The sequence below is a fragment of the Leopardus geoffroyi genome, chromosome B4 (assembly GCF_018350155.1).
Source record: "Leopardus geoffroyi isolate Oge1 chromosome B4, O.geoffroyi_Oge1_pat1.0, whole genome shotgun sequence".
In the NCBI taxonomy this organism is placed as follows: Eukaryota; Metazoa; Chordata; class Mammalia; order Carnivora; family Felidae; genus Leopardus; species Leopardus geoffroyi.
The window spans coordinates 116,501,244-116,518,680 of record NC_059341.1 but is presented as its reverse complement, the minus strand read 5'-3'; the positions used below and the strand labels follow the sequence as shown (position 1 = coordinate 116,518,680).

General features: G+C 48.0%; 1 protein-coding gene across 14 annotated transcripts in view; it reads left to right on the top strand.

The window, feature by feature from the left end:
• The window catches only part of TMCC3 (transmembrane and coiled-coil domain family 3), a 328,168-nt gene that overhangs the window by 283,097 nt on the left and 27,634 nt on the right, over positions 1-17,437 (top strand). For 12 of the 14 annotated variants that reach the window (XM_045467028.1, XM_045467039.1, XM_045467034.1 and 9 more), the window contains exon 4: positions 4,674-9,371. The exons of 1 other annotated variant lie outside the window; for it this stretch is intronic. In XM_045467028.1, the coding sequence (XP_045322984.1) occupies positions 4,674-4,976 (303 nt within the window). In that variant the 3' untranslated portion in view covers positions 4,977-9,371. Of the gene's footprint in view, positions 1-4,673; positions 9,372-13,630; positions 14,265-17,437 lie in introns of those variants that run through there. One more of the 14 variants, XM_045467030.1, reaches the window with a different exon arrangement.

Genomic DNA, 17,437 nt, shown 5'->3' with positions numbered 1-17,437 from the left:
GGATGGATGGATGGATGGATGGATGGATGGATAGATGGAAGGGGTTGCTGAGTCAGTGTAAACAAAAGCACGTCTCAGGATTAATGTGATGGCAGCACTGTAGTGAAACAGCCCTAGTCTTCCTGAGTGCTTTTTTTTTCCCCTGCTACTAGAGGGTCTCTTTCTTTTCTTCTACTTTCACTGAGATAATTGACATACAACTTTGCATTAAAGTGTACAACATAATGATTTATATAGAGAGAGAGCGCGAGTGAGCACGCGCAAAATGATCACCTAAGTGAGTTAACATCCATCACCTCACATAATTAACACATTGTTTTCTTGCGATGAGAATTTTTAAGACCTACTCTCTTAACAGCTTTCGAATACATAATACAGTACTGTTAACTATAGTCATCTGCGTTACACATTACATCCTCATCTTATAACTAGAAGTTTGGACCTTTTGACCACTTTTTCACCCATTTCCCCTACCCTCCACCCCTGCCTCTAGGAACCACCAATCTATTCTTTGTTTCTATGAGTGTGTTTGTTTTTTCAATTCCACATATAAGTGAGATCGTACAGCCTGTTTGTCTTCCTCCGTCTGACTCCTCACTTAGCATCATGCCGTCAGAGTCCATCCACATGTCACAAGTGACACATGGCTGCATAATATTCCATTGTGTATATGTGTACCACATTTCTTGATTCATCTGTTGATGGACTCTTAGGTTGTTCTGTGTCTTGGCTATTATAAATAATGCTGCTGTGAATATGGGGGTTCTCTTCTAGAAACCGGTTTCATTTCCTTCGGGTATATACTCAAAAGTGGAATTGCTGGATCATAGGCAGTTCTAGGTTTCATTTTTTAAGGAATTTCTATATTGTTTTCCATAGTGGCTGCAGCAATTTACATTCCTATTGATCTTTTTTTCTTTTTTCAAAGTTTATTTATTTTTGAAAGAGAAAGGGAGAGAGGGACAGAGAGAGAGGGAGACAGAGAATCTGAAGCAGGCTCTTTCCTGTCTGTGCAGAGCCCGACGCGGGGCTCGAACTCACAGACCGTGAGATCGTGACCTGAGCTGAAATGAAGAGTCAGACGCTTAACCGACTGAGGCACCCAGGGACCGTCATCATCTTTTTTAAAAAAGCAAAAAGGTAGGGGCACCTGGGTGCCTCAGTCGGTTAAGCATCCGACTCTTCATTTCAGCTCAGGTCACGATCTCACGGTTTGTGAGTTCGAGCCCCACGTCGGGCTCTGCACAGACAGGAAAGAGCCTGCTTCAGATTCTCTGTCTCCCTCTCTCTCTGCCCCTCCCCCACTCATGCTTACTTGTTTTCTCTCTCTCTCTCTCAAAATAAATAAACTTTACAAAAAAAAAATAATTAAAAAGCAAGAAAGCACACTCTCCAAGTAGTGCTCAGCTCCATTTTTTACAACTTGTCTTTGTAGGCAGTGGTGATTTTCTCCAGCCATACTTTATGCGGGAGAAAACTGAAACATATAAAGGGAGATTTTTTTTCCCCCCACAGTGTGTGAGCTGGAGTTTCAGCTGCCTACGTTTTGTTCTTCTCTGTGTCGCAGGCTGTGAGTCTGTGCCAATCCCAGGCATCTACTTGGATGTTTCTGGGATCCAGAGCATCAGGCGGAGCTGGTGGGAGACCTTCTACCTCTGAGGACCAAGGTGTGGGAGACACTAGGGAGGCTTTGCCCTTGCTCTGGGTTAGGAGACTTAGCATCACCATTGACTGGTTTAAAGAATGTGACCCATTTAAATGTTAAGTGTTGCAGGGCCAACAGTGCAGTCAGTTTTATTAAAACATTCTGTTTTTAGAACATGTCTGGGATGCCACTGGATTATGTCTAAATATGTGGTTTTCTTATTTAGGGGATAGTTTGGGTTAGTGTTCCTTTTTTCCTTTTCTTTTTTTAAAAAAAACATACTTTAAAGATGAACGAGTAAGATAAAGTGAGGGACTTCAGAAAGCGAGCTTCACTATATAGAGTAGTTCATTTGAACATTTTTCTGGTTTCGTCTCCAGCTCACAAATGCAAGAGGACATCTGTGTGTGTGACGATAGAGTCTTCTTTGTTCAGATAGTGAGAGTCCTGGCTCTACCGCTTACCGTGTGACTCTGGATAAGTTAGCTCCCTGGGCCTCAGTTTCCTCATCTGTAAAATGGAAATCTCATCAGTGAGCTTCACCTCAAAAGGCTGTCAGGAGGATTAAATGGATAATATATATAAAAGTACTTAAATCTTCCTGACGCATAGCAGGCAGTCAGAAAATAAATGCTGGCCGTGTTTTCTGTTATATTGGTGAGGAGCCCTATTCCTCGGGGCTTTTCACAATCGGGCCCCCTCAAGTTCGTCTTCAGTTCGCGTTTGTTTTGTTCGTACAGGCAGGGTTCTACAGTGGGAAGAGCTGCTACAGGTGAGGGTGGCTGTTGTCCACAGGGAGGCAAGGGTTTTACTGTTTTAAGAAATTGAGTTTTGTTTTCTTAGAATTCCCAATTAAAACAGGCTTAAGGATAATTCAGTCAGTTCTCTGTCCTTGTCCCCAGTTAAGTTAAACACTGGATCCAAAGAAGCGCTAAGAATCATGGGGCCATCACTTAGTGGGTGCTGTAACTAAAATTCCTTGCAACTCACTACTTAATGTTCTTGGATCTTCCTTTTGGTAAAAAATTTGATAGCAGTTCCAAGGAATTCAGTTCTGGGATTAGTCTGTTTATATATATATAATGTGTGTACCCAATTAAAGATGAATGAATTTGCCAAAAATGTTGGTCTTTTGTCTTGTTCTGTCAGCTTTTCCCTGCCGCGTCTAAAAAAGAGGAGACCGTGAGCTCAAATAGTTGAAAAGAATTCGTGATCTCTGGGGCGCTTGCCTGCTCTTTTAGGAGGCCAGCGCTTTTTTAGAATGTGAAAATCTGAAGGAGTTTTACCTTCTCTGTTGGTAACCCATGTCATGAAAGTTACTATAGTAACAGAGAACTCTGTTCTTTGGCCCGTAGAGTATATTCAGCGGAAGAAAAGCGAATCAGTGTTACAGCTGTTATGGTTGTTTAAAACCTGACAAGATGGCTGTGTTGTAACCAAGCAAGCACATGTTGGTAAACGAGTTAGACAGTAGGCTAGTGAACTGAAAAGGGGCTCGTTGTACCACCTCTAGTCAGGTCCTGTTCTCCCAAGAGGCACAGAGTTTCCTCTCATGAGCCTCATGCCTCCTTCCTGGCGCCCGTCTGCTCCCTGCTGCATGGCCGGCCCTTTGCTGGGGTAACAGCAGGTGGCCCAGTCCCCATCCTTGTGCAGCTGTGGTCTTCTGGTTGGGGGAGAAGGCTGGGGGAAACTTCACATCGTCCGATGGGGCTGGGACGGCTTCCCAGGTGGGACCTGAGAGGGGAGGGAGATCCACCGGTGAGGAGGGGAGGGAGTAGGGAACCAAACGTTTCAGGCACGGTATATGCATGTACAAAGGCCCCGAACATGCTCCTTTTCCAAACTTTAAAAAGCCAGCATGGCCAGAGCATGGTGAGTGGGGCAGGGGGAGTGGAGACTGGGAGGGGAGAGAAATGGGCCCCTAAAGATAGATGCTGTAGGTCGCATCGACAGGGCTGGGGACGGATTAGCGGAAATGAGTGTCTGGTGGGAGGAACTGGGTGAGCCAGGTGCTGTTTTCTGAGGAAAGGAGCACCAGAAGGGAAACAGGACCGATGGCAGGTGCAGGAGAGGGTGCGGTATGTGAATCCGCACTTGGACATGTTGCATTCCAGGTGCTTCTGAGAAGCTCAGACGGGGATGTCAAGAACCCATGTATGGGGCGCCTGGGTGGCGCAGTCGGTTAAGCGTCCGACTTCAGCCAGGTCACGATCTCGCGGTCTGTGAGTTCGAGCCCCGCGTCGGGCTCTGGGCTGATGGCTCAGAGCCTGGAGCCTGTTTCCGATTCTGTGTCTCCCTCTCTCTCTGCCCCTCCCCCGTTCATGCTCTGTCTCTCTCTGTCCCAAAAATAAATAAACGTTGAAAAAAAAAATTAAAAAAAAAAAAAAAAAAAAAAAGAACCCATGTAGATACATGAGTCAAACTCAGAGGAGGTGACTTGGCCAGAGAGACACTTGGGGTCCTCTGTGTCTTAGCGATTGAAGCCTTAGAAAGAACGAGCTCTGGGAAGGATGTGCAGCAGTGGATAGTGTCCTGAGTAACAGCATTCAGAGAGCAAGTGAGAGCCGAGTCGCCCGTGGTCAGTCCTGTCCCCATCCCTTCTCCCTTCATCCTCCGCAGTCTATATAAGTGGATGCATACATCCACTGAGCAGTGGAAATAGGTACCACCTACTCCGTGGCTAGGGGTAGTCGCCTATCCCACAATGGCCTACCCCTCCTCTGGTTTGGTCCTGATGATACCAATGGATGCCAATAGTTTATGTGCTTTATTTCAAAATACTTAACCGTAAGTCCCCGTTTATGGTGTTTTATGGTTGTTCGTTCCGTCTGTGAATAACAGAATAAATGAGCCTTGGGATTCTCGTTTCCCTTCTTTGTCATCGTCATCACCGTCAGCTTGGCTGTTTGAAGCTGCCTCAGCATCGAGTGTCCTGAGCCAGGGAGTTTTCGTGCACGTCCAGGCATGTGCTCACGTGTTGCCCGTGGTCCCGACAGCATGTGACCCTTGCTCTCCCTCTTGCCCACAGGAAGCCTTGGAATCCTGCCAGACTCGCATTTCTAAGCTGGAGCTCCACCAGCAAGAGCAGCAAGTCCTGCAGACGGACACCGTGAATGCCAAAGTGCTCCTGGGGAGGTGCATAAACGTGATCCTGGCCTTCATGACTGTCATCCTAGTGTGCGTGTCTACCATTGCCAAGTTTGTCTCGCCCATGATGAAGAGCCGCTTCCACATTCTCGGCACTTTCTTCGCCGTGACTCTTCTTGCGATATTTTGTAAAAACTGGGACCATATTCTGTGTGCCATAGAAAGGATCATAATACCCAGATGAAGCCGCGGGTTCCTGTCTTCGGGTTCTCTCAGATTTATGTTTTAAAGAAAACTGTGCATCCTACCAAATTTTCAAACGAACGGGGTTGTGCCGACTAGAGGTGACCAGGCCTGGGCTGTGCATTGTAAATAACTACAGTTCCCTTCACACGGTAGTACTTGCCAGCTCAGTCCCCATCCTTAGCGAATGTGAATCTGTTTCAGAGCTCTCCCCACGTCGCTCACTGCCTTAATCACACCAGATCTTCTGCCCACCTGACTAGCCCAGCATGGCCAGCCTCTGGTTATTGAGCACTTGACATAATTAATGATCCAGAAGAAAAGGGATTTTAAGTCTCTGTCTCTCTCTTAAGTCTCTATCACAGTCGAGCTTCACTGTTGCTTGTGGTTGCGTTTTTTCCCTGAGTCCTGTTAGCAGCAAGGATGTAGCAGGACTTGGGGAGGGGAAGTACACGCATTGGCCACGGTGAACCCTCGTGGCCTTTGAAAGTACAGAAAATCCTGTGTCATCCAGTCCACTTGTCCAGAGGACCCTAGGCCCCACCTGTTCCCAGTGTCCATAGCGGTCGGTCGTGCGTGACTCACAAGTAACGCGGAAATCTTACGACACGACGTCTGTTGATCCATCAGACGTCTAACTTAGATGTTTTGTCTTGCACTTTAAACGGTAAGATCCGAAGATTTATGAGTGGGGCTTTCACCTTCTAACATCCAGGGAGCCACGCATTGATTTTATCTGAAGTGGCCGTTGAATGCCTTGCCTTCAAGCATGTAGAAATTCTTCCAAATCCCACATCAAGCCATGGCTTGAACAGCAGGGTCCAGTAAGCACTACTCTGGAGGTTTGTATTTCAGCGCATCTTAACTGTGATAGACCCCCTGTGAGGATGTGATTCACTCTATTCCCTGGCTTGCGAGGGATCGCAAATCTCACTCCACAAATGAAAACGAATGATGCTCGTGTCGTGGGGTTTTTGTTTTTCTTTACGACAACAGAATTGTACTTTTATAAAGCGAAAGTGCACTGAGGTAGGCGCTCTGGAAGCAGGAGGGAAATAGGATGTGTGGTCTAATGGGGTGGCAGTCGGATCAGGGGGAGCAGTCGACCTGGATGGAGACTGAGAAGGTCCTCTTATGACCCTGTGAGACCAGCCGGAATCACACAGATTGATCCAGTGTCCAAGCGAAGGCTGTCTGTCACCTCTCGGGATCTTCCTGGAGACAAGGGCCCAGGCAATAGAGGGGCCGTGCTCCTTCCCCTGAGGTGAAAGCATTCAGAAGTTAACATCCTCAACCTGTTTGAGGGATTCTGCTACTACTTTCAGCCCAGATGATACTCCCCTTTAAATCTCGTTCTCTCTGTACCTACTGAAAATGAAGTTAGGAGATTTTAATGGAAACGGCTGTTCAGTCCTGCCTCCTGCCATCCGCTCTGTTCTCTGAAGGCGTGAAGATGTATGTTAGTGTACATTTTCTTCCAGAAAACATCAAATCGCCTGGATTTAAATTAAGTGCAATATTTTGCGAACAGCTGCTCTTAGGGAAATCTCCTGAAAAAAAAAAAAAAATGTGACAGTGCGCCATGGTTTGAGAGAGTGGAACAGTCGAGCATTTGGTACAAGTCCAGCGTGCGTGAGACTTAGACAACTCAAGCTTTCTTCTTTTAACTTGACAGTTCAGTGGTTTTAGTAAATCCACAAACTTCTTCAACTGTCCCCACTATCTAATTCTGCGATACTGAAAAACAGTAACGATCATTTCGTGAAATCTTTGGCTGTTAAGCATCTTGGATTCAGGGAAGACGGAGTCAGCAGCCCTTCCCCCATCTCATGGCCGTGTCCCCTTCCACCATCAGACTCGCCCTTGTTCTGCCAAGTTGGCTGTAAATACACTGTGATCCATCAAACCCAGGGGACAGAAAAGAGTTCCAGATCCAGGGATGGGAGGGAGAAAGAACGGTGTGCTTTCTTTCGCTTCTGTATTTTAATGGCCAGCATTCTCCTTCACGTGTGGGCGTCAGTCTCCATTCGGCTGAGGGCTGGGTGCAGCTTCCACCCCTGGGTCCTGGTGGGCGCCTCTCAATCTCTGCGCATCTTTCTGAGGCACTTTGCATGTGCCAGAGGTTGCGGCGGATGTAGATACTGCTGTTATTTTTGAGAGAGAGGGAGAGAGATTTCTAGCCCTTTGAGGTTAAGGGTTGCAGGGGAGGACCCGGGACGTGGCCCTGCTTCACTGGCCACCACGCTCCACTCGACATTCGCTTTGACGCTTCCCAGACCTGCATCCGTGTGTCTCCTCTCCACTGCAGAAGTAGGGGAGGAAATGGAAAGCCACACACTCCGCCCCCTCCAGTCTGGAGCTGTTAACAGAAGCGGCTAGAAACTGGCTCTGCTCTGAAATCTAGGGTCTAAATCATCCCCTTTGATCATGCCTTCTTTTGCACAGAATCTGTATGTCCACCAGTTCTCGTGAGACGTCAGATAACTTTGTTTTCACTTGGGTATGCTCAACCTACATGGCATGCTTATTTTAGAGTCTTGTTGAAAGTTCATGAAGCTTTTTAATAAGTTGATACACTCCAAGGAGACCTTTACCCTCTGTGGTTTACTGCTCTCTTAAGGAATAAGCCCTCCCATTGTATTTCCTTTCCCGCACAAGGGTAAGATTAAGTAAAATTTTATACATTATTCAATTAAAAATAGTGATCCAACTGGGATATATCATGGAATTGGTTATTTAATTTACATTTAAGTCAGCTAATCCCTTTCCCCACCTTTCATTCGTAGTAAAGATGAAGCCAGTCATGGGATGGTCAGGCACCTGCTCACTCAGCAGACTTAGTGCTTTAAGATACTGGACGTTGCAGGGGCATCTGGGTGGCTCAGTCGGTTAAGTGCCGACTTCAGTTCAGGTCATGATCTTGCAGTTCATGAGTTCAAGCCCTGCATCGGGCTCTGCGCTGACGACTCTGCTTAGGAATCCGTGTCTCCCTCTCTCTCTCTGCCCCTCCCTCACTCGTGCTTGTTTTTCTTCTCTCTCTCTCAATAATAAACATGAAAATTAAAAGATACTGGATATTGCATTCTAGCACAGGATTTTTTTGTGACATACTATTTTCATGATCACCAAGATAATGATAGTTCGCTAAGGGCAAAACAAAAATCTAAAAATCCTCTTATGTGGGTATTGGAATCAGTTATCCCAGTTTACATTTTGAGTATGATCAAGCCAGAACAAAACATTGAACTCCACCCCCCCCCCCCCCAATTCAAACCACAGTGAAGCAGTAAATAAAAGTACTCCACTGCTGATTTTGTACAGAGAGTAGGATCAGCCCCCGGTTTCTAGCATGTGGTTTTGCTTACGTGATGAGTATGAACTGTTGACAGACTGAGATCTCCGCGCTTCCATTACGGCCCAAACGCAGTTATCCCTCTCCATCAATTAGCATCCGTGGGAATTAGCCCTTCTACTTTGTCACTCTTTGTTTTTATTGGAATATTGCCCTGCTAGGTATGTTTACTGCCCTGCCTTTTCTCCAGCATATCAGGTTTAATTATGGGATCAATAACTGTGATGGGAATTGGAGTCCCTCAAGCAACTAATTATTTTTGTCCTTTTGGATTGAAGTTTAAATACCAAATTGTTTTGCATCAAATAGGAACATCTTTGTATGGAATCTAAGTATGATTGTATTGGTTTGGAAAAGCATTTCGGTATGCTTATTAAAATGAGCATGTGCGATTAAACAACCTCTACTGCATATTTCTGTAATTTTGAGGAGTGAGCCAGGAGTAGGGTGAAATGGCACTTAAGATTCAGGGCTTTAGCTGGAGAGAAATGTTTCAAGAAGTTTAACACACGTGCTAAGGAAGGAGTTGGTCTGAAAGGATAAATCACTGAAAAGAATAATATTGGCCATTTACATCAAAAATGGTTATGAAGCTAAAAGAAGGTATAGTTAACAAGAGTTTGGTAACCCAGAAGATAAAAAGCAGAACTAACCTATAATTTTCTAAAGTCAGTACAATTCTCTGTTTATAAGAAGCTGGAAAGTAATGTATCTTGATTGTTTTAGGAATAATTTATGTGTTGCAATTTTAATTTATTTAAAACATGTCTCCTGTGTTTGTCCTAAGAGAAATGTTTCAACAAAACGTGCTCTGTGTTTAAGATATGTTTAGGCCGTAGTTAGCAGTTCTGAAAATGGAAACTAGAATGTTTATTGTGAGGTCTTTTCTAGAATTTCCATTTGGTGAGATACCATATAGTTTCATGTCAGCCTAAAATTGTAAATTCTGCGTAGATTGTCACCCTATTCAAAGCAGGTGCCATTATTTTTTTAAATAAACACTTGATGTTAGCTTTGATGTTAAATAAAGAGTTAGATTTCTTAAATTTTCATATTTGTCAGAGCCCATCTCAGTAGTAGGGTGTGTGTGTGTGTGTGTGTGTGAAATCAATTTTTTAATGGATTTTACTTTTTAGAGCAGTTTTAGGTTCATGGCAAACCTGGTCAGAAGGTACAGAAATTTCCTGTATACTGCCCCCTGCCAAGCCCCACACATGCATAACCTCCCTCCTATCACCCCTCACCCACCCAGAGGGTACATTTGTTAAAATGACGGCCTACAACCTACATTGACACATCATTATCACTCATGACTTTATAGTTACACAAGGGTTCACTCTTTGACGTCCCATGGGAATAGACAAATATATAACGGGGTGTGTCGACCATACTACTAAGTAACACAGAATAGCTTCACTGCCCTAAAATTCCTCTGTGTTTCACCTATTCATCCCTCCCCCCGGCCCCACCACCTGTAATAAATTTTTAAACTGACGTCTATTCCATAGAAAGTTGCTGGTGTGTGATGTGTGGGAGAGAGAAGGATTGTTTCTTCACAGTGCTTGGAATGCTAGGAAAGGTGTCCCGGTGCTATGGAAAGGGGGGATGTGGGAGGATGCTGAGGACATGATGAGCTGGAGTGAGAGGCCGTGCTGACGCTGCTCGGGTGTGCACACGACCAGAGCACGGTGAGCAGAGTCCTCTGGCTGAAGCAGTCTGGTTAGTGGGGTTTATCGTTTGGTGCTCTGGTGTTTACAAAGCACCTTTCTTTTATAGTGCAGTAACTCACCTGAGCCAGTCCTGTGATGTGGGCACACCGTCATCCCCATTATATAGACGGAATTGAAGGTCAGACACACGTGCTTTTCCCAAGGTCATCGCTGGTGAAGGAGGGAGTCGGGATTCTCGTTGCTTTTGCTTCTGATCCTGCCTGGTTAGCCCTCTGCTTCCAGTCAACTGCAGGCCGTGAGCAATTTCCCGGTCATCCAGTAACCGCCTTGTACGGACAAAAGAACTAGAGCTCTTAGATGATGGGAGAGCCCGTAATACATCAGCCCATTCCTGCCCTAGAAAACAGTGCATGGGACTCTGGAAATCTTACAGGGTCCACTGTTGATTTCACACCCGTTGTTATCTGATATCTGAAGAGGTAAAGACAGAACACGGAAGTGATTACAGTACATGTGTGCCCAGCCCAGCATAGTCCCAAATGTTGCTTTACAAAGTCTGTATTTCCTTAAAAAAGAGATGGAGATGGAAGAAAAGTCTAGTGGGTTCTAGCTAATACTGAACAATACTAATGCTGTGGGATAAAGCAGTGCTCTCTGATTTTGAGTAACGTATGGACTCCTAACAGAAAAAATCTGTTCATCCTCAAATGCCTGAGGATGTTCATAGCCACAACTTGACAAAGTTACAGCCTAACAACGTTACATAATAGCTTTTCTTATCTGCAAATTCTCCTTACAAAGTTACTTTCTAATAGGTATGACCGTGAGATGTAGAAATTTATAGGACCCACATGGCGATACCCAACAGCACCTTTCTGGGCCTTCATAGACGTGGGAGAACAGCTCCCATTCTTTGAGCATTTGCTGGGTACGATGCTGTGTGCCAAAGGCTTTGCCTGTTAGATCACATGTAATTTTTCCATCACCCGTTAAGTGAGGGACTTATCCCTGCTTCACAGATGGGGAAACAGGCTCAGAGTGGCTACATGACTAGCAGCATCATGCCACGAGCAATGGCAGGACTGTCTATTCAGCCCCACACTCGCGTCGCTCTGGAGCCTATCCTGGTCGCCATGACCCTGCGCCGTAATAAAAGGGGTTGAACGACTGGCTCTCTAGCTCACTAGCTCCCAGCTCCTGTGAACCCTAGGAGCCACTTGTAACCCTAAGACTGCAACAGTGCTATAGTTGCAAATCATACATTTACATGTTTGCATGATTGGCTCCCTGTGGAGAGGGCAGTTACCTGAAGCAACATCCTAGATCTTTGAAGAGACGTGGGCTGACGGATCTGTGGATGAAGAGAAGGGTGAACTGTTAATTAAAGAAACTTCTAGGGGCGCCTGGGTGACTCAGTCGGTTAAGCATCCAACTTCAGCTCAGGTCACGATCTCACGGTTCGTGAGTTCGAGCCCCACGTCGGACTCTAGCTCGGAGCCTGAAGCCTGCTTCGGATTGTGTCTCCCTCTCCCTCTCTGCACCCCCCCCCCCCCCGCCACTCATGCTCTGTCTCTGTCTCTCTCCCTCTCAAAAACAAACATTAAAAAAATTTTTTTTTAGTAAAAAAATAATAAACTCACACCCTCTCTGGCTTCCTGAGTTTCTTGTATAATTGGCAGTTGGCTTGGCTGAGTATTTATCAGCTGTTTTGCTTTGCTTTGAGACGGTCAAGTCCCTGGTAGCTTCTGCTCTGTGCTCCATGACATCTGCTACTGTCTTTGGTGACTTACCTCTGAAATGTTTTTCCTTGCTCAGCCAGCCAGAATTTCTCTCCTGCCAGTCCTTTAACTTAACTAAAGCAGTTAACAGGAATGAGCGTCAGCCATGTTAACAGCTGTTTTGCTGGTGATTACTCTGCTCTGGCCCAGGCATTGGAGACTGGATTTTTTTTTCCCCCTGTTCTGCTTGAAAATAAGCTACTGAGTAGTAGAGGGGGAAAAAAAAAAAAAAAAAAAGAAGAAGAAGAAAAAGAAACAAAGCCTGTACTAACAGTTAAGGGACTCCATTTACCGAGGAAACTCTCAGGGGCCTGGATTCTTCTCTGATTCTTGGACTGTCCACTTACAAGCAGTGATGCTGACCGAACCTTCCATTGGCTGTTTCTGCCCCAAAATGGTTTTGAGAGCTATTTGCTCATCATGCTCCCCCTGTGGTTTGAAATCAAAGCCCTCTAGCTGTAGGGAACAGAAATACAAGATAGACACCCAAAATTTAGGTCAGAGGCAGGACACATACACCCCGCTGCGTGGTGGCTCAAGCCAGCAGGGACCCAAACACAGGCCCGGATTCACAGAGAGGTGCCTTTCCCCAGACACTATGGTCAGAATTGTTGCGAGGTGACTTCCTGCTATGTGTAGGGTTTCTCCTTGTCAACAATATGTAATTATCTGAGAGCATCGACGAAAACCGGTATGGAGCTGGAATGAGTCAGTCGCTTGAGTATTTTCAGTATTTTCGCCTAAGTATCGTTCGGTCGCTCAAGTATTTTCCCTGAAAGGAAGAGCTGGAAGGACACAAGGGGGCTGAAGGCTGGTGGCTGGCTCTCCCATTAGGTGGCCAGTGGCCAGCAGTGTGCTGTTGGCCCTGGTAGAGGCAGGCACCCCGACTGGCCAATGGCCACGGGCCTTCTGTGTGTCCAGTTCATGGGGCTGGTTCACGGTCTCCCCGAGAGTACTTAACTCCGCTTGGGCTCCTAGCCACTGGGGGGAGGGGGGGGGTCTGGCTTCCTTAGTAGGCCTGACCTACTGGGACAGACTGAGCTAGTCAGCTGGCCAGAGCATTTCAGCCTGTTGAAAGCTATTTATATTTGAGTGGAAATCAGTCCATTTGCTTGTTCTTGTCAGGGATGTTCTTGTCAGAGTTAGGTTAGCATGAATAGGTTTCACAGGAGTAGTCACCTAATAAACTCATAAGTAGTTTCTGAACTATTGCTTCACATGCGGGAAGTCCTGCTTGAAATGGTAGGGACTTGCCCCTTCCCTGCAGTCTGATTGACCTAGGGAAATGGCTTTTTTTTTTTTTTTTTTAAGTTTATTTATTTATTTTGAAGGAGAGAGAGAGAGAGTGGGAGGGAGGGGCAGAGAGCGAAGAAGAGAGAGAATCGCAAGCAGGCTCCATGCTGTCAGCACAGAACCCAACACGGGGCTCGAACTCATGAACCGTGAGATCATGACCTGAGCCGAAACCAAGAGTCAGACGCTTAACTGACTGAGCCACCCAGGTGCCCTGACCTAGGGAAACGCTTAACCTCTCAGAGTCCATCTTTCCTAAACTGTGAGGTGCCTAAGGGCTGCAAGGTTTAGAGAAAGTGCTTGGAACGAGACGTTCAGTCACATCCTGTGTTTGTCAAGCACCTACCGTGTGTCAGGCACCGTTCTAGGCACAGGCATACAAAACAGTGTTCCCGTCCTGGTTACATTCTGGGGGAGGAGACAGATGATAAGGGAAAATATTTGGCAGCGGGAAGGGCCGTGCTCGGAGCATTCAACCTAAAATTAAATTTTACCTCCATGTTCTTAAGGAGGAAATGAACTTCCTGAGTGGTTTTTTTTTTCCTCCTCAGCTCCATTTCAGACAGCCACGTGGGCAGGACTGAACAGAGCCCTTTACAAAGGAAATATGTCTAAGTCACAGAGACTCAGCACCACAGCAGGAGCGCTTCGAAGATCTGGGGCGGTTCTGTTCAGAAAGGGGGTGCGATGCCCCCCCCCCCATCCCTGCTCATTTTGGCTTGACATGAACAACATGCAAATGAGCACCTGGGTCTGAGTCAGCAGTGAGTAACCCCTCGGCAGGATGCTGAGCCCTGAGCGCACACACGCGGCCTCCCCTGCGGGCTCCTCACTCTGCACCCCCCACCCGTGGCCCCTGCCCCGGCACGCCCCTGCCCCCCTTTCAGGCCGGTGCTCCCCGCACCTGAGCCCAGGCCCGTGGGTCCCGCTGGGGCCTGGGGCCTTCCCCCACAGCAAGTGCCAAGGACAACACTCCCTTCTGGAGCCCCCTTCCCTACTACTCCCTTCCCTCCCTCACGGAGGCCCACTCCTCCTGCCTAACTTCCCTCCGCGGCTCCCCGCCGCTCCCCGTCATCACTGTCCTTGCAGGCCCCCTGCCTGCCTGCTCCTGCGTCACCAGGTCCCGTGTGACCTGAATCCTGCCTTTCCTCATCTCTCTTCTCCTTCACCACCGCGTCTTTTAAAGAAATAGTCTCGGGCTGGGGCGCCTGGGTGGCGCAGTCGGTTAAGTGTCCGACTTCAGCCAGGTCACGATCTCGCGGTCCGTGAGTTCGAGCCCCGCGTCAGGCTCTGGGCTGATGGCTCGGAGCCTGGAGCCTGTTTCCGATTCTGTGTCTCCCTCTCTCTCTGCCCCTCCCCCGTTCATGCTCTGTCTCTCTCTGTCCCCAAAATAAATAAACGTTGAAAAAAAAAAAAATTAAAAAAAAAAAAATAGTCTCGGGCCGCCTGGGTGACTCAGGTCATGATCTCACAGTTCATTGGGTTCGAGCCCCACAGCGGGCTCTGCGCTATCGGGCCCGGAACCCGCTTCGGATCCTCTGTCCCCCCCCCCCCCACCCCTCCCTTGTGCACGCTCTCTCAAAAATAAACAAAAAGAAAAACAAACGAGAAAGAAATAGTCTCCACTCCTCTCTCCCAAGACTTCTTCATCTACTAAAACCTCATCCAGCCCCCAGCACCGACCTAACACTTGTCTGCTCCTCTGGCACCCACATCGCAGCCCGTACCTTCCCGTTTGCCGCTGCGAGGCTCCCTTCGGTCTGGAGCGTTGTGCTCCCGTTGAGTCTTTCCCTGCCACCCCTCTTCTGGTCCTCCTGCTACCCCTTGACCACTGTCTGGTTTTCCTCGGCTGCTCTGTGTCCCTTCACCTCTGTACGGACCCCCACGATTCGGCTGCCATCCCCTTGACTAATAACCGCCATCTCGTGCAGTGAGTAGCTGCCTCTGTTTTCAGCCACAGACCCATATTTCCAATTACTGACCTGTCCTTCATTTCTACATGGGTCTCTGCAGGGCACCTCAGAATATACAGCCAAGCTCATTCTTTTGCCCTTGCATCAAATCTGCTCTTTCCAGGGCACCTGGGGGGCTCAGTCACTTAAGTGTCCAACTTCGGCTCAGGTCACGAACTCACAGCTTGTGAGTTTGAGCCCCGCCTAGGGAATCTGTGCTGTCAGTGCAGAGCCCACGTCCGATCCTCTGTCCCCATTTCTCTCCCTCTGCCCCTCCCCCGCTAGTGCGTGTGTTCACATGTGCTCTCTCTCTCAAAAATAAATAGGCATTAAAAAATTTTTTTTTAATCTGCTCTTTCTGTTCTGCCATTAAAGGCACCACCGCCACCCCCTCCCCTACCCCAACTAGAAACTTCAGAGCCGCCCATCCTCCTCACCAGCATCATCAAATCGTGTCCGTTCCCCCTTATATTTTTTTAAAGTTTACTTACTTGTTTTGAGAGAGAGAGAAAGCCGGGGAAGGGCAGAGAGAGAGAGAGAGAGAATCCCAAGCAGGCTCCACTTGGTCAGCATGAAGCCCAAAGTGGGTCTCGAACCCACGAACAGCGAGATCATGACCTGAGCTGAAACCGAGAGTTGGACACTTAACCGGCTGAGCCACCCAGGCAACCCCAGTTCTCCCTTCTAAGTAACCCCCCAAACTGCCCACTTCAGTCTACCCTACCTGCCACCGCCATGGTTCCGGGCGCCATTATTTCTCCCCGGGACAGTTGTAACGGCCTCCAAAATGGTACGCCTGGTGTCTGGCTTTGCACCCCCCCCCCCACGCCATCTCCCATGCGCCTGCCAGTGTGATCTTTCTAAAATGCAAATCGGACCACGTTGTCCCTCTGCTTAAACCCCTCAGTGGTTCCCCACTGCCCACAGGGTCGAGTCTGAGTTTCTGAGTGGGGCCCAGGAAGGTCCTCAGGGTACCAGAGCCAACTGCGCTCCGTGGCCTCGTCCTATCCTCCCACCTCCCACTCCCCACAGGCCCCATGAACCCAGCTGGCAGGTCACTCCCCAGGGCAATGCACGAACGCCCCCTTCTGCCTGTGATCTTCCAGACCCCCTCACGGTTCCCCCCACCTCACCATTCTCTACAAGGGAATGCTTTGTGAGAACACCTTTATCCTAATGCTTGGGAGGTGTTTGGGTCGGTCTCTCTCCTGTAATAAACGGTGAGCTCCTCATGGCTGAGCCATATCCTCCCCACCTGGCTCTCCGCCCTGGGACCTCACCGAGGGCCAAGCACGTGGGTGGTGTTCAACAGAGGCGCTGAGCTCAAAAGCCTCAAGCGTAAAAATGGAAGCTCTTAGTGGGGCTACTTTCCTTCCTCACCATTCTGTTTTTTTTTTTAATGTTTATTTATTTATTTTTGAGAGAGGGGGGGGGGCAGAGAGAGAGAGAGAAAGAAAATCCCAAGCAGATTCTGTGCTGTTAGTGCAGAGCCCGATGCAGAGCTTGAACTCGTGAACCGTGAGCTCATGACCGGAGCTGAAATCAGCCGGACGCTCAACTGGCTGAGTCACCCAGGTGCCCCTTCTTCCCCACTCTTGTGAGCATTTGGGCTGCGACTGCGTCTCTTTCTCTATCTGCCATCGCTAGACACTTAGTGTCCGATAAATATTACTGACTGTGGGCTGGGTTTACTCAGACTTTCCACCAGAAACTCTTCCCAGTGCAAAGGGCTGAGGATATCAAGCTAGAACAGTGGCGCTTCTAGGAAAACTTCCCTTCGGTGTCACTTTCCCGGATACCTGACCTTCCCCCCCGCCCCCCCCACCCCGCCTGTACCTCACCCTGTCCCAGAAGAAAGTCTGGAACCATAAAGAATGTGTCATAAAACCCTGCTGGGGTCCGAAGTCAACCCTGGCTAAAAACAGACCACATGGCAGAGCCCAGCCCCAGGCTGGCTTTTGCTCTTTTCACTTTTATCTGAATTGTGAACCACATTTCTGGACTTGAAACAAGGAGACACAAACTTTTAGCTGATAGAGAAAAATAGTTCCTGTTCACTGACCTTGTCATTTACCAGGCTTGGGGGGTGGGGTGGGGGCTTTACGGGGTCTGTGACTCCAGCCCCACCAGGGCCCTGGGAAGAAGCACCCACCAGACTAGACGTGCTGGAGCTAGAACTCAGACCCTCCTCTGTCTGACTCTCAACCTTCGGGCCACAACGGGGCCACTCCGAGAGCCCCAGGCTGTCTGTGGCATGTGTCGGGGATCCTGAAATAGGAGAGTCTCTGGGATTTCAGCGATCTCTGAGGACAGAGAGGCAGAATATTGGAAATTTTGAATTTCTGAGTTTTCTAGGATGTTTGGAAGACTTGATCAGGAGGAGGTGTCTAGGTGTTATAGGAGGGGCCCGGCCTCCA